This window comes from Lissotriton helveticus, chromosome 1_1 (genome assembly GCF_964261635.1).
Source record: "Lissotriton helveticus chromosome 1_1, aLisHel1.1, whole genome shotgun sequence".
Lineage (NCBI taxonomy): Eukaryota > Metazoa > Chordata > Amphibia > Caudata > Salamandridae > Lissotriton > Lissotriton helveticus.
Window position 1 is genome coordinate 288,303,837 of NC_136057.1, and position 17,451 is coordinate 288,321,287.

The window sequence follows — 17,451 nt, forward strand, 5'->3', positions numbered from 1 at the left end:
CTGACTCTTCTTCCGTTCTACAGCGCCAAGACGCCTCGGCATAAGTGCGCTATAAAAATAATTCAGTCAGTCTGTGATCAGAACGAGTTTGTAGCATTCATTGTCGCCACCTGGTCTGTTTCTGCTTGGTCCCGCGCCTTGCCTCATGACCTTCCTCTGACCCCCGATACACTCCGATGCACTCAACTTGGACAACACATGGACTGTCACATCCTGTTTGATGACCGATGACACAGCGACCAAAGAGCTAATGCTCCGAGGGGGGGTTTCATTGCTACCCGTCGCAGGCGTTCCCTGCTGGTGGTATACAGGTCACTGGTCTAGTTTTCAGCATGTCACAGCCACTCCCTGAGTGCAGGTTTGCACGCACGCCACACCCATCCGGCACAGGCATCACAGGCCCTGTGACCCAGCAAATATAAGGAGCCAACTACGTCACATACCCTTCTGCCAGTGGGGACTGGATGACAGACCCAGGGCCTTGAGGCTGGCACGGGCCTACCACCACGTAGCGCTGACTGGGGCTGAACAGGGTTTGTGGCACCTGAGGCCGGCATTAGCCTACCACCATGTGACGCTGACTGGGACTGAACAGGGTTTGGTGCACCCAAGGCTGGCATGGGCCTACCATCACGTGGCGCTGACTGGAGTTGGACAGGGTTTGTGGCACACACTGCATTGCGGCTGACACAGGCACCCCGCCACGGGACGGTGACTTTGGGTGCACTGAGTCATTGGCACCTTGAGCTGCTGAGCGGGTGTGCATCCTGCGATGATGCACTATTCCGGCGGTCCGGACTGCTCAGTATTTGTGTTCCTTGATGGACCACAGTGTAGGCCGTGCCAGAGGTGGAGTGTACCATGTCTGCGGGCCCCAAGCTTGTGGCTTGCAGTGGCACGTGGTGGGACCTGCAGTCTACATGCCAGTGGCGGAGGTGAGCAATGAGGCCTGGGTGTGCATGGGCAGGCATGCCCCGATGGGAGGCGGGAGGGGCTGGGATGCCTCTGCCTGGGTGTGGAGAGGCGGGCGAGCGATGTTGTCATGTGCAAGTGTGCTTATTGTGCCAGTCATGTTCTGGACTCTGTTTCAGATGTCGGCTCTGTCTCAGATGTGTGACCTGGTGTACTGCTATACGTACCCGCAAGTGGTTGGAGACACACCGGTGGCAGCAGGTGAGCACTGTGGCCTGAGACCGCAGGGTCGGCGCTCTCTCTCTCTCTCTCTCCTCCTCTCTTTTTCTCTCTCTCTCTCTTCCCCTCTCTTTTTCTCTCTCTCTCTCTCCCCCTCTCTTCTTTGCTCTCTCTCTTTACCCCTCTCTTCTTCTTCTCTCTCTCCCCCTCTCTTCTTCTCTCTCTCTCTCTCCCCCTCTCTTCTTCTCTCTCTCTCTCCATCTCTTCCTCTCTCTCTCTTCTTCTCTCTCTTCTTCTCTCTCTCTCTCTCTCTCTCTCCTCCTCTCTTCTTCTCTCTCTCACTCTCTCCCTCTCTTCTTCTCTCTCTCCTTTGCTCTCTCTCTGTCCTTTGATGTGAACAGGACACACCTTCTCATCATGTTTTTTGTCTTGCAGGCTGTGAGCTACGGTGGTGTTGAGGAGAGCCGCCATGTGTCTTCATTTAATTTCTGTTCTGATTTCAATAAAGTTTCATTGTTTGCTTCGAACGTGAATGTGTGAGGCTCATTTCTGTGGTGACACATGCATGTCACCAGTTGTGATTGTACGACATCAGGTGGATTATTTTGTACATGTTTCGGTGTAGCTGATGTGGCATGTCTTTTGGATGGTGGTGCCAGGGAGGGGTGGTCCTGGGGTGGTGTTGGTAGGTGTTGTGCCCTCTTGGGTGTCCGTGCTGCCTGTTCAGTTGCTCCATGGCATCTGTTTGTCTTCGGGTGTGGCTGTGGGCTGTGCTCCCTTTTGTGGTGCAGACTGTGGTCCGACTTTACACCAGGTCAGAGCAGGTGTAAATTTCCTGCTGCTAACGCAACTTATCGCGTGTTTTGCATTTTTTTCACGGTTCTGTCTGGTTGTTGTGAATGTTGTGGTGTGGTGTTGTCGAGGCTTTTGGCACTGGAACGCCTGCTCTGCATCTCATTAGCGATATTTGCGGGGGTTCTCAGTTGCAATGTTTTTTGCGGCTGCTATCGCGGGGAAACTGGTGCTGGGGGCTGTTAGCACCAGCTTGTGAATGGGGTGGTAAATTTATCACGACTTTGGCTGCGCAAAAGTGCATTTAATTCAGCGATAGATCCTTGTGAATATGCCCCTTAGTGTCTCAGTGGAACCGCTTGTAATTTTTAGGGTTGGTTTTATAGGCAATCTACGAACCAGTGGGTTGGAGTTAGAGGAGGGCCACTGGTATTTTGATGGTTGATACCTAATTATGCCCTTCAAACCATTTTTTACGTATACTCCACAGGAGGTCAATTATTTCAAATTGCTCATCAAAGTTCATTAATCCAAATACACTCTGTTGTTAATTTATTTTTTCTTTTATTGCAGTTCGCTATTATTCATCTTCATCATCTATTCAAGTGAGTCCATACCAAATTCCCAAAATTATAGCCAACATGTGTTTCGAGTAGGCCTTACCGGTAAATTCCGTTCCGCTCGCGGAATTTGCGGAATTTGGGTAATTTTGCGTTATGCGGAGAATGAGAAATAGCCAAAAGTTCTGTGATCCACGGCTTTGCGGAATTATTTGCTTGTTTGCACTTTCAGAATGCGTGTTCGTTCACAAACAGGAAAAAGGCATTGTGAACAGGCGGAATAAGCGTGTTCGCGGAATTTCTGCATGCTCACATAGATTTTTTACTGTTTCGCGGAGCTTTGCCTAGCGCGACTATGCAAATTCTACCCACCCGTAATTTCGAGGACCACCCTTTCCTCAAAACCTATTCCTCAAATGCGTCCCTAGTTCTGTTAATTTTTAAAATTTGAATTTATTTCAATATTCTTGGAATTGGTAATCTTCACATTTCTAATACCAGATAACATATCTCCTCACAACATAATCCAATAGTCATTCTTCCCCAGAAAAAACCTTCATCACTAATGGAGAATAAGTCTCCCACGCAATGATATCAGGACTAATGAGTTTCCCTATGTTGTGTGAAAAGGTTATTCAGGAGGAACAAATGAATTAATTTTGATGAGGGATAATCAACCTCCTGTGTAAGATACATATGAGATCTATTTGTCCAACAGGTCTGCAGGTGTGAACCATCTGTGAAACTCAAAATTGGTTTTGCATTCTAAAATTAGATTAGTGCTTAAAAGTAGCCGAATGAGGGTAGTATTGTAATAGAGGCTTAACACCACCTTGTGAATAAGGCCCTTTTTCACACAGCACTTAGCGTGAAAGGGGCGGGCAATGGGTGTTGAGGTGGGCATTATGCCGTAACTCCCATTGCTGTTCGCCATATTTAAAAGGGTCGTGTAAATAGGAGGCAGGGCCAAAAATAAGACCATGAGAAAACCTGCTCTTAAACTGGTGAATCGAAGAGAAATTATTTATTTGCAGAATGCAGCACACATAGAAACAGCAAATTACCACTCGTGATTGTTCAGGTGCACAAAGGTGTCCCTTCCAGCACATAAACAATCATTTAAAAATGACGAGTTGTAACTTCTATGTGTGCTGCACAATGCAGCACACATAGAGTTTCAAATCGCAATTAATGATTGTTTATGTGCTGGAAAGGACACCTTCCTGAACATGAACTATCATTCCCCTCTACGAAGGCACCCTTGCCCTTGCGTTGCTGCTAGGCAGTTAAATTTAGCACCGGTGCTAGGGGAAATGCAGTGGTACACCGCATACTTGTTAATACGGCACATGTCCGCGTTTTCAGAATGGCGGAGCACAGTGTTAGAAATTTTGGCTTAACACTGCGCTCCGCCATTCTCTTGTAAATGTTCCCCGTAGTTAAACAACCATCCATCTGCCCATTCTTCCCACACTTACCGCTGACAAGACTGAAATTCTTTACCCCCTCACACCTGCACCCTTTTGGGAACTTACTTTTGGGTCGCATGAGTTAGGCCCCATGCTCCACCTGTGGACACATTAAAGAACCGGGTATTAAAATTGACAGATTTTTAACACTTTCAGAATAGATCAAATCTAATCAGTACTGAAGTCCTGGGTTTTTTTCAGCTACATTTTTTAAAGCACATTCTTTATCATGTTACGTTTTCCCCGAGGTTGAAGTTACTAAATACATTAGTTTCCTCTCATTGGAACTGTTGTAGTTCAATTCATAACTCCGAGGCTGCCAGTCCAAAATTTTGTTGCTAGGGTTGCCTTAGGACTTTGCTCTAGAGACCACTCCTCTTCTGCTCTAGTCTCTTTGCATCGGCTTCTGGTGAAACCTGTAACAACGAGTCAGAAGCGAAGCATAGGTTCTTACATTTATTCTAACAGCCCTACACCAGTGTGCTGTTCACAGGTTAGCATTAGAGTGATGTGAGCTTAGAATTTGAAATGTTGGGGAACCAATAGGAAGGGGTGGTGACAGGGATTCCTCTCACGCAGGAGAGTATGAGTACTGATACTGTCAGGCGCTAACCTTAGCGCATGACCTTAACAGTAAATACAACACATCTTCCTCTCTTGAATGTTTAACAACAAAACAGTCACTCACAAACAAAATCATCAAAACGCCTAGGTTTGTTGATGGTTCTACCACACCATCATCTGAGACTGTGATTGTCGGACACAACCTCAGTATCAGAATGTGGATCTCTAATGGTTCTGCCAAACCTTCCCCTGAGGCCGTGATTGTCAGACACATTGTCAGACACATCTTCCGTATCAGAATGTGAATCTCCTAATTCGCTGAGATGGAGCATTGTAGCGTGAGTACTGACTTCATCATAATGGTCCGGTGTGCGACAATCAGCGGACTCAGAGGTGGGTGGAGGACCACTATCTTGAGCATCTTCATTTCTTGAACACATTCTATTATCAAAAAACATGGAACTGTGTCCCCTTTCGGGTTCATCATCATCAACCCACAAATCTTTATTAGCACTCTTGGGCTGACAATGACTTGATACCTCTCTATTAGCACAATTGGGGTGACATTTACTTGATTCTTCCTACAGAATGGCATTTGACCAAGCTGTTCATATGCCAAACTTTTCCATCGCTGAGTTTGGCTGCATTGTTGTAAAGTTTGCTGATGCAAAGGGGAGCAGTGAATCTGCTATCTCCCTTCCTGACTTTCCTTTCTAGGCGAACTTTGACCAGATCACCAATCCTGAAAGAATGTTCTCTGACCCCATGTCTGGTGTCGCACCAATCTTTGTAGCACTTTTGTGCCTTCTCAATGTTGTTTTTGATGGTTTCTGGCGACCACTTTATCAGTTTGGATGCGGGCATCCAACCTAAGTCTGCTTCTCATGAGGACCAAAGGTCATTCATTGGTGCTGGCACATGGCGAGATCCTGTATGCCCAAATCAGCTTGAATATTTCCTCTTCCCGTTGAGGTTGGCATTCCTGGATAATTGTATGTTCCCTTTAATCACCCAATTGAAACGCTCGACAAGGCCATTACCTTCTAGATGGTAGAGTGAGTTGGTGTGGTGAGTGATACAGTTTCTCTTCAAGAATTACTTGAATGCATCTGACAAGAATTGGGGGCCATAATCAGAAAGTAAGTATTTGGGTAACCCCTCGCTCAAGAATAGTTTGTCTAAAAATGAAATGACCAAAGAACTGTCTGCACTGGGAAAAATGTTTATGACAGGCCATTTGGAGAAGTGATCCATGACCACCAGCATGTACTTGATCACCCCATTGTGGCCCTCAATGGGCCCAGTTATGTACAAACCTATTCTCTCCCATGGCATTCCGGGAGGGTTGAAGGGAGAAAGAGGAACTCTTGAGTTTTTTAGGCTCTTGTCTGAGTCATTGCAACTCGCGCAGTCTCTGATCATGACTTCTACGTGCTTGTCGATTCCAGGCCACCAATAACTGTTTCTGACCCTTTGCTTGGTTTTTGAAACACCTAGGTGACCTAGGTGACCTATATGGCATAGACTGAGGATTTTACCTATGAGAGTGAAAGGGGAGATTGCTTTACCAATTCTGTCCCTTTTGGGTGTAAAGAGTGTGCCTCTCCTCTTTTGTAGTATTGATGTTTGAATGATTATTTATACAATCAAGATACCCAATTTGGGTATATGTTGTTTTTTTTAGACTTCTAATGAATAAAATAAATATTTATCAGTCTGTCCATCTAGCCATTCTCTATTCTATCCATTTTCCAATGTGTTAACTACCTCCCTATCCTTCTATTGGGCCAACCAGTGATCTGTTGATTGATCAGGCTATTGCTACATTTGTACTATTCGCTGATATATTCATCCATGTGCCACTAAACTGCCCATATGTCCAATAATTTATCTGTTTACCACTCTGCCTATCCATCCATCCATGCATATTTTATATAATTTGCTGTTTACTGATGAGTACGTTTCAGGCTCTGTCTGTCAATCAATGACTATAACTAGACAAGTAATCTTAATTCTTTTGTGCTAATACCCAATAATGGCAGATGTGTATCTGGATACATACGCCATTTCTGAGATTAAAATCTGCATCCATGGACTGAAAGATTTGGGACATGGTCCATCATCAGGGCATGGATTCTTACAGGAATCCTGGTGCCACCCTACCCCTCCACATGAAAAAAGAAGCATGGTCTTAACAAGAATTCAAATTCACCCAACAAGACCTGTAGTGCTCCCACCATTTGGGGTGGAATCTAAAGCACCATTCAAAAGGGCTGTACGTACCTGCATACAGGGGACAATTCTGATTGGATAAAGTATAGCCAGTCTGACTGACAGAAAAAACTTTGTGCTGCACTTCAATCTGTCAGGATTTATGCCTGAGTTTCAGCCATCTGACTGGCTGCATGGAAGACAACCAATGGCTGAAGCGCCACCACAACCTCCAAGATTCACTTTGTGGTCCGCAAAGCATAGGGAGGCACGTTGTACCGTAGAGCATCTCTTCAAGCCAGGGCTAATAAAGTCTAACTATTTTTATTTTATTTCAAGTGCAGAAAGTACTTTATTCTGTCCACCAGGTAGAATGCTGTAAAGTCAAAGGGCAATATTATCAAGAACGGCGATAACATTATCGCCGCTTTAGCAGCAGGAAACTGCTGCTAAAGCGGCGATAAGGGGCTTGATAATATGCCCTTGTGAATTCCCATAGAAGCCCAGGTTCTGGTGTGAAGGACATCATACCTGGGCTTCTATGGGAATTCACAAGGGCATATTATCAAGCTCCTTATCAGTTTCATGCCGCTAAAGCGGCAATAATGTTATCACCTGTCTTCATAATATGGCCCTAAGTCTGCCTGTTTGAGCATTTTCTCACATTTTACCAGCCACTATTCTACACCACTTAACCGCATGCAGCTAGCAGTGACTGTTGCTAATAAAGGTTTACCTTAAAGCTGACTGGCCAGTGGATGATAAACAGATCCATGTAGTTCAGTTGGAGGGCCTTCAGAGATTTTTCTAGACCTATCCGGACCAGTTCTGGAGAATGAAAGGTTGACCACAGCTGTACCAATAAAACCAAAAAGAAATTAAAGTATTTCACTTCAAAACTAACAAAATATCTGTGAATACAAACAAACATATTGTAACATTTCTCAGACCGCACACTCTCACAGGCCCCAGATATATTTAGATTAATTAAGTGAATCACCTGAAATAAATAGGTGTATGAGTAGTCACAATAGATAAAAATAAATCATGGTAAATACAGCAATTTATCCAGCACCAAACCTATTAAAATTGATTGTAAATAATGGGCATCCCTACTTGGTAGAAGGAATTCTTAAATCAGATAATGGTTTGTTGAAACAGACAACTGACAGATAGATACATTGTGAATCCACAGTGTTACTAGTACAAATGTAGTGCATGTTTTCCTTCATTAGGAACTCCCCTTAAATGGTCCTCCCTCCACATGAAACAAAATTATGCATACTGCTTGAGGGGGAATCTCATATTTTTGCTTTCCTTGATCTTGATGGCTTCAATACAAAAGATCATTGAGGCTCAAACATAACCTTGCATTAGGTTACCTGTTAAAGTCTTGGTATGGTTTGCATTATTTTGTTTGATCAAGATTGTCAATCAAATATCTTATAAGGCAGCAATGTTGTGTGGTACGATCCAGGGCTCCATATTGGCTTAACTCCTATTTAATCTGTAATCTGATACTTTGAGCTTGGAGTTCTTGAGGATCAGCTGTATATCCTCCAGTCTGGGTCAATATTAATCATCATCAAAACATCATCTATTCACGACTGTCTCTATGAAGTCCAATCTTCATGTCAGAGAGGTAGATGAAAATATAATAAGCCCTTGACAATATAGTTCCACCTTATGTTTCATAAACAGAGAAAGCCATTCTTTCAAACTCTAAACAATGAATTCAAGGTATATGGTTTCTCTTCGTCACCCTCACAATCAGCAAGTTTGGATTCACACCAGAGCCGATACTTTCTTCTATCGAAGACATTAACAAAAACACCAAATCAGCCAATTTTTATTTTCATGCCCTCAAAGATTTAGCACAACTTTCCATACTTGCATATATGAAAAGTACTGTGCAATTCATCTATCTACTAGAATGTTGCGCAATCTTCATTTGCTCTTATCAAGGCAGTCCTCTATTCAAGTGCTCGACTTCTATCAGTATCTACTTAAATTTCCAGCACATCACACTAATTTGTTTTTAATATATACTAACTTTCCACCAAACCTTGGATTAAAAACGGATTGGTTTTCATGTTTACCTGCCTGCTTATCTAACAGATCTGTTAATATTCTCACATTGTTGAAAAAAAACTCTCAGGAAAAAACTCCTTATTTCTGGAAACATCTGAAATTAAGACCTGCTGTGTACTGACCCAAATACTCTCAGGGGCTACAACAAACCTCTTGAGCTGCCTGCCATCAAACCTAATGTATGAACCTAAGGTTCTGTCATTCAGGAACAAAACTTACCTTTTCTGTTAATACCTGAATGATAATGTCTGCAAAAGAACCCAAACTCCACTGCATATAGGTCAAAGCTTCTACATTTGACCAGTGTTGCTGTTGAAAATCACTGGAAGCAAAAACCTAGGTCTAGATCATTGCTTGGGTAATCTCAGGAGCGTAAACTTCCCCGGGGTCATCCAATGAAAAAGTGTATATCTTCTCTTGAAAGACCCAACAGTCCAACAGTTTCAAAATTATATGCAGTCTGTTCTGTAGTAGGTGATGTTGTACTTTTCCCTCACAAAACAACTGAGAAAGAATGAGATGAAAAAACCAGGGGTCCCTAAAGCTAATATTAATGTCATGTGCCAGCATATTCTTTCTATATTTTCTTCCTGTCTTAGCTATACAGTCTGTTTGTAACTATCTCCAATTTACATGGTCGAACATACAACATGCATACTTACTCCTTGATACAAGGATTTTTACACGCTTCTTTTGACATAAGATAGGTGATGCCCCTACTATTGCCACAGGGTAGCAGAATTACCTACCAATTTGCCTTTTAAAGTGAATGCATTGAGGGATGTGTAAGTGGGGAGCTAGAATGTGAACTAATGGCATCCCATCAGTTAAAGTTAGGTGTGTGCAGCTATAGTGTTAGACTGCATGTTTGTGAAACCTCACAGTCTTCTTGAAGTTGACCAAGATTAAGGAAATAAAACAAGGAAAAAACAATGGTGTAGGATGGTATGGGAACTTTTTCAGGATTTTCAGTACACTCAGGGGTTACTGAGCTCACGCTGTAAGAATGAGAGCTGTTAACCCTTGTGTCCGCTGCCTTTTCCTTACTGTTGAACACAAAACTGAGTACCAAGCATACCACTTTAGTACACGACGGTCTAGGTAGCAAAGACAAGAGATCTAAATAATTGTCTAGCGAATGCTTTTACTTACCCAAAAAAATAAGTTAATTTTCACACAATGCAACACAGTATTTAAAAGTCAGAGGGCAAACATAAGGAATACACTAATTAGGTAGCAATCCATCTGTGAAGGAACTACTTTGAATTAGTGGATGCTGTTCCCAATAGTTAGATAGTGAACAGTACAGTTAGTGCAAGCTCACTGCCCTCACAGGAACGTGCTGGGTGCAAATGTTTTAGACCCATCTGGGTCTCAGCTCATCCACCCAAAAGAAACATGACGTAGTTAGAGGTAACATGTGAATTGTCCCAAAGTCCCAGTTATCCAGTAATGTTGCTCCAATGCCCTTTACCTCAGTTTTAAAGTGGGGATGGTCTGGCCCACTTGAGCTGGCTGTCAGCAGAGACTGCATGGTTATTGGTCATGTGCTGTCCAGCACATTATTTAGACATGGTCATTTTGAACTTGCACCACCTTGCTAATGCTCTTGCTATCTAAGGTCTCCATGTCTTGTGTGCTGGTGCCTGCTTTCAGCAGAGGAGGGAAGGTGGAGAACACACACATGTGGAAGAGGCTGTGCTCTGCTGGCACTGCTCATACTTGGCTGGATCTTCTCTTTGGGTACTTCTTTGGGCCCCACACCCAAATAAAGTAAGAAACCCATCCTAGGTTGCAGCTTTGACCCACCGGATGGCCAAGTAACTGTCCAAGTATTTGCTGGCTGCCTTACATAATCTGAATGTAGAGTCAAACTTCTCAAGGCGCTTTGGCTTCCTTTTTTTTTAATACTTTAAATTTACGTTACAGTTACAGTAGTGCACTGGGATCAGATGCATAAAAAAGTTAAGAGCAGTGTGACAAGTACGCGTAGGCACAAATATACATTTCCCATGATAAAATCAACAATGTAGTGGTGTACAGATGCCTCCCCAGAAAGAGCTCCTCAAACTCCGACATCCCAACACACAATCCATTACAATCACATATTTAAATGAAGGGTAAAACAAGCTCAAGGTCGAACATGTCGTAGCTGTAGCGAGATGACTAATAGTTCGCCAAGGGGTGGATTGTGTCAAACGCAGTGTGTGAATTTAGCGAACTCCGTCACGTACTATTCCATAATATGCTTGGTGGAGGGGGTCAGTTGCCAGGCTTGTAGATACACCCTGAAGGGGTCCCATATACCTTTGGGTCTAGAGGATGGGGGAGCGTCGTAGCATAAATGTCACTGTTTGTAGAGCAAGATGCCGTACTCTTTAGCCACCCTTTCACCAAGGGAGTCGCCACCTCCTGCTTGACGGCCAAGAGCAAACTAATAGCAACAAATCTGCGTGTAGCCTGTGTAAATTGTGTAACTTATCCCAGTAATGCAATCTCGGGCTACGAGATCATCGGAACCTTAACCATCTCACTTACTTTCCCATGAATGGCCACCCAATATCTTTGTACGTTCGTACAAGTCCAAGCCAGGTGGGCGAAATCGGCATTTGGGGTGTTACACCTGGTGCAGTGATGCGTCCTGTTAGGGTCTATTCTGTGGAGTCTGGCTGGGGTAAAGTACATTCGAAGTAGAAACTTAAAGTAAAGTAATTTGTGCCTGCTGTTGAGGGACACCATATTGGTGACCGCACAGCAGCTGCCCCATTGTTCGTCCGAAATCGGGCCACCCAAATACTCCTCCCAGGCTTTGCATATTTTATCCTCTTTGACCGGTACAATAGCAGCACATGCCTAATAGAGCTGAGATAAAATGTGTACACCTCTTTCACTGTCAATCACCTTAGTAAGTGGGGGTAAGGACGGGGGCTCTAAAGGTAAGTCAGGATAGGTAGCCCGCAGGGCAGAGCAGATACAAGAAAGGACAAATCTGTCAATAAAGGTGGCGTCAGGAAAGAGGGCCTCATCCTCCAGTTTGAAAGCATGCCCATTGGGGAATAGGTCGCCCAGTTTCACAATGCCGAATTTGAGGCATGTCTTTTGCATTAATTTTTCGCCAGTAATAGGGATCGTTTTAGGATTTGGGCTGGGAGAGCCGAAGAGTAGAGCAGTGGAGTGTGTGTGATGCGACTCAATTGGTCCCAAGCCAAACTGGTGGTCGAGGCAGGTTGGATATCCGTGGGGTCTCCCAGGAAACCCTCCGGTAAAATTGCCACCAGAGTGTCTGGTAGGATTAAGTCAGATTCCGGCCGGAGGTAGGGATTTCTGGCGTCGGGTAGTACTATGCCTGTGCAAAACTACACTGTGTAGTCAAGTAATATAATCTAAGATCGGGCACCCCGAACCCGCCTCTGTCGCAGGGGAGAGTCATCACTCTCAAGCTAACTCTGGGCTGACCGCCAACCCATACCAACTTTATCAAATGGTGACTGTAGAGTTAAAAAGAATTTTTTAGTGAGTGGGATAGCGATGTTTTGGAATAAGTATAAAAATTGAGGCAGCACGATCATTTTAATTAGCGAGACCCGACGTGCCATGGACAGGGGGAGTTGAAGCCATTTCTCAACCTGCATCTCCAATCGAGCAACAGCCGTCCCATAGTTACGTCGAATGATCTGCTCGGTATTAAGGTGTATATGAATGCCTAGATACTTGACCGAGTTGGTGTTCCATTCCAGGGGGAACTCCAGGTCCCATCTGACTGTGCCAGTAGTGAGCAGGAAAAGTATAGATTTGCGCCAGTAGATTCCCAATCCGGAATATACACCAAAACGCAATATCTCTCAAATGAGGGGTTCTAAGTTAAGCTGGGGATTGCGAACATACAAAACTGTGTCATCTGCATACAGTGAGACTAACAGAGGGCCCGTACGAAATTGCAATCCCCTGTGCAAATGTTTTTCCTGAAAGTGCCTTAACCGCATGCGTGCGGGCGGAATTCCGCTCGTACGCTGAGATTTTTAAAAGCGCACTTTACGTGACAAGCTGGGCTCGTCATCAGCGTGCGAGGAAGCTACCTCATGACGAGCCCAGCTCGTCATCAGCGTGGAAGGAGTTAAAGGGGGTCCATGGCTAATATTGATGGCATCAAGTCCCGGAGCGGAGGAGCTCTTCAATGCAGATATTGCCACATCTATGCTTTCCTCCATTATGGGAAGAGCCAGGAAGTCATGCATAAACTTATCAAGGAACACCAATGCAACCTCAGATAGATAACTCTCTTGATCCGTGGTGTCAGTTCCCAGTTTAGTGGTGTATAAAGCCTTGAAATAGGAAATGAATTCCCCCTGGATGTCCAATGGGTCAGTGAGGTGTTGCCCTAGCGTGGACCTCAATTCAGGTATGCATGCCTTGCCATAAGGGGGTCTGACCATTTGGGCCAGCAATTGGCCCGGTCTCTCGCCCTCACCGTATACTCTAGCGTTGTGGTACTTTCCCATATAGAGTATCTCCCTCTCAGCGTTATCTCTGAAGTCTGCCAGGAGGGAGAGCCTGCGTTCATATAGGCCAGGCCAGGTGTCGGAAACTGCGTAGCGTCCAGTGATCCCAATTCCCGCTCTATCCGGGCTAACGTGGCGCGCAGTTCTTGCAGCATTCCAGCATTCTTGGATATGCACACCCCTCTCATGTAGGCTTTAAAACCCTCCCACAACATTGCTGCAGTGTCTACTGAGCCAGTGTTAAGGGTGAAGTAATCTTCTATTGCCTTCCGCAGACCCTCCCGGGCACGTAAACCTCAAGCGCACGGCTGAGGAACCTCCACTGTCTTTAAAAACCCTCGGGCGCGGTATCTTCAAGGTCAATAATACTGGGGAGTGGTCGGAGTATGTTCGCTGGTGCATCGTAACTGCTTGGCACCAATAGACTAAATCAGGGGACGCTAACCAATAGTCCAGTCCAGTCCACGTATTGTGACAGCTGGTGAGCTTCCTACCAATGTCAATGAGGGGGAAGTGTTCACAGAGTGATCTTAGTGCCTTTCTCGCACGTGGTTTGGGGTCTGGAGCACTGGATATGGTGTCACACAATAAATCCTGGACAATGTTAAAATCGCCCCCTACCAAAATGGGAACTGGGCCTAGCTGCGCCAGCTTGGAGAGCAGGGAGTAATACAAATCTGGGGAATCAACATTGGAACCATAGATACAGACTAAGGCTAATTTACGACCCAACAGGGAGCCCAGCACAATGACGTATCTGCCTTAGCTGTCATGTGTAACAGAATTCAAATGGAAAGGAAGCCGCTTGTGGATGAGTATAGCTGTGCCCCTAGCGTAATTGCTGTAATGAGCAAAATATCTACGTGCGCCCCAGCCAACGGCAAATCAGGCCTGATCTGAGGGGGCTAGGGTCGTCACTTGCAAGAAAGCCACGTCCACCCTATGACGTAACAGATACTGCGTTACCTGCCTTTTTTTCCTGGTGTTATTCAGGCCGTGCACAATCCAGGTAGCCAGAACAACATCTGAGGGGCCAGCGTTATGTCCTATCTGTGTCATGGGGGAATCTGAAGTGGTATTGAAAGAAAGGGGACCTCACGCACTCTTCACAAATCAGAAATCCATACAAGCAAAAAAGTCCCAGTGCAACTAAGATGTGTCCCTCCCATACCCCCTCCCCCTCCCACCCTCCCTGCCCAACCAGAGAGCAAAAACCATTATTAACGAATAACAGTGCAAAAACGAGATTTCCTCTGTAGTACTGAAAAGGAAACATAGGTAATACTAGCGGAATTCACACAACCATGTGAAGGTGAACGCCATGTGGGGTAGTGGCAACGCCCCAAACAATGACGTGGCAGTTGACATATAGTATTAACAAATGAGCTCACGAAGTCCCTGCAATTCTTAAAACGTCACATGGAGCAACACCAGAAAACCAAATCAGCCATGACCAGCACCTGAAAAAAGTTCCAAGCTGGCATCTGAACCAGTCTGGGAGGGGGGCAATCTGTCCTCTTCGGTAGGGCGCTTGTTATTGAGTTTGTATTTGTGACAGAACTTCTGTACCTCCGTGGGGTTTTCAAACACACGCGATCGTGCATTCACCTTCACGCGCAATCAGGCAGGGTATAGCATGCCTTGCTTCTTGCACCATGATGGGGAAGTCTGGGTAGAAGGATAGTTTGAATCCCTGCCACAATGTCTCGTCCTGTTCCCTAGCCAGCCGGAGAGCAGTGTCACGGTCCCTGAAGTTCATGACCTATGCTATTATGGGTCTAGGCGGGCACCCAGGGTGGGGACACGGCCCCAGTGACCTATGAGCATGTTCAACCACAAAGCCAGCAGTAAAAGCCCCTCTCCCAAACAGGTCTATCAGGATCGTTTCCACCAGCGTGTCCATGCGACCAGCGGCTGTAGATTCCGGGACACCTAGGATGTGGACGTTGTTACAACGGCTGCGCGCCTCCAAGTCCTCATTCTTGACCGCAACTTCCTTGAGGATGCGTTCCATTCGATCGAGTCTTTTCAAGGATTGCGCTGTCCCATCTTCCAAGTCAGAAGTGCGAGATTCCACTACGTCCAGCCTCCGGTCGTGTGCTTGTATCTTGGACCCCAGTTCCGGCATATGTTTGTCCAGGGTATCGGACCATACATCCAAGGCTCGGAATCCAGCTCTCATTTATTGCAGCAACAAACTCAGTTGAGGAGCGTCTCCTTCTGGAGCGGGAGTTTTCTGGCCACCTTCAGCCATGAAGTCAGCAGGGTCTTGGGTTGCGTCAGAGACCTTTTCTAAGGGGAGAAGGCGCTGCTTAGGATCCTTGCGGCCCATTCCGCAGTTTCCACCACCAAGTGCCACGCAGACCCACTATCGGCGCATAATCCGGTCGAGGACGCAGCGGGATCATGAACTGGTGCAGTTAAAAATCAAGGAGGGCCAGAAATGTACTGTTCTGAAAGCCTTCGAGAACCGGTCAAGGGCCTGGATGTGCACCGACGCGCAGTGACTGAGGCAGAGGGGCTACAGGTAGGGAGGTCTCTCAGAGACCGAACCACAGTGTACTGAGAACGCTAAGCAGGTTGGTGTCTCAGTCTCAATGTCGCGTGAGAGGAGGAGGGTTTCACGTGTTTAGCTCCCCTCGCTAAGATGCACGCAGGTGAGTTGGGTCAGTTCAGATTAGTCCAGTAGATTGCCGGTTTGTAAGCAGGCGGACAGGTAGTTGTGCAGTGTAGCAGGATTGTCCATGCCACAGTTGAAGGTGGCATCAGGTGTGCGGGCCCCGATCGGGGGAACCCGCGGCCTCATGCGCCGTGATGTGGTGATCAAAATGGCGGAGCAACAAGGCCAGGCAGCTGAGTAGGAGGGGGGGAGCCAAGCGGACAACAGCCGAGCAGGAGCACAATCAAGAGGAAGAGGGGGGGGGGCGTCAGGCGCTGGAGTGGGATTGCGCCCAGTATAGAAGCTATGGGGGCGCAGGTCCGGTCCCCACGCTCCGCCGTAGCCCCGCCCTGTAAATGCTCTGCGCCCAAGAGGCCGGGAGGCCAAACGGACCTCCTGCCGTACACTGGCGCCTGGCAGGTCGAGGTGTGTCACTCACTGCCGCAGCACGCCGCCCGCCGATTCACCTCACCCCGGCTGCGTCTTCAGGCTCGCGGCCGATTCCCCCGAAATCGCTCAGTGTCGGGCCGTCATTTTGGATCTCGCCCTCTCCTTGTAAGAACTTCTCAATTCTCTGCCGATCACCCTCAATCCTTGCCGGCTGGGGGCCTATCTGGATCCAGACTCTTTCCGATGTATTTTGGTGCCTGTCCCCAGGAAATGCAGCCACTGGAAGCCGGGAAATCGTGCGCGAGCCACGACGTTCTACGGAGCCTCAAAGCCGAGGGACCATCTCGGTCTCCGGCTTGGCCACGCCCCGCGCTTTGGCTTCCTTTGGTCCACCTGTAGCTATGGCAGGGGCTACCTAGTTATTGATGGTGAGTTATCCTGCTGAGGAGGTGAGGCAGAGAACATACACATGAGCAGAGGGCTGTGCTCTGTTGGCTCTGATCGTGGTTGGTTCGATCTCTTTTGGTCTTTCCTTGAGCCCAAACACAAAACCAGTAGCCAAATAAAGTAAAGTGCCCAGCTCAGTTTGCAGCTGTGATCTACCGGAAAGCCAAGTAACCATTGTCTGTGTTATATGATCCAGATGTAGAGCCAAACATCTCACAATGCTTTGGCTTCTTTTGGTCCAATAAAATGACTCTAGGTATCACAAAATCACCCACACTTAATTCCCTATGTGGTAACCCAAGAACCAGGATTTCTGTGAGCACCAAGACATCACAGGTGTTTCTTGGCATGCCTTAAAGGCAGAAGGGTATCAATGTCTCACCACATGGCCTGGCCATCCAGATACTAGCAGTCAATCAACTCCTTCCTTCACATCAGACTCAGGGCAGCTGTTTCTGTGGCTGGTTTCAGAGGGTCCAAGTTCCTGTTCCCCTACCTGGCAAAGACAGCCAGTCAGAATCCCCAACCTTGGTGCACAGTAGAGTTTCTCAGTCTCCACTTCTGTTCTGCCATTATAATCCATACCTGCTATCACTGTCAGTCCTCCAAAGCTTGCTTAGCAATTGGTAACCAGCAAT

General features: G+C 46.4%; 1 protein-coding gene across 1 annotated transcript in view; it reads right to left on the reverse strand.

The window, feature by feature from the left end:
- LOC144769404 (estradiol 17 beta-dehydrogenase 5-like) overlaps positions 1–17,451 on the reverse strand; it is a 205,439-nt gene that overhangs the window by 64,774 nt on the left and 123,214 nt on the right. The window contains exon 3 of the mRNA XM_078653488.1: positions 7,464–7,580. Within this exon, the coding sequence (XP_078509614.1) occupies positions 7,464–7,580 (117 nt within the window). The remainder of the gene's footprint in view (positions 1–7,463; positions 7,581–17,451) is intronic.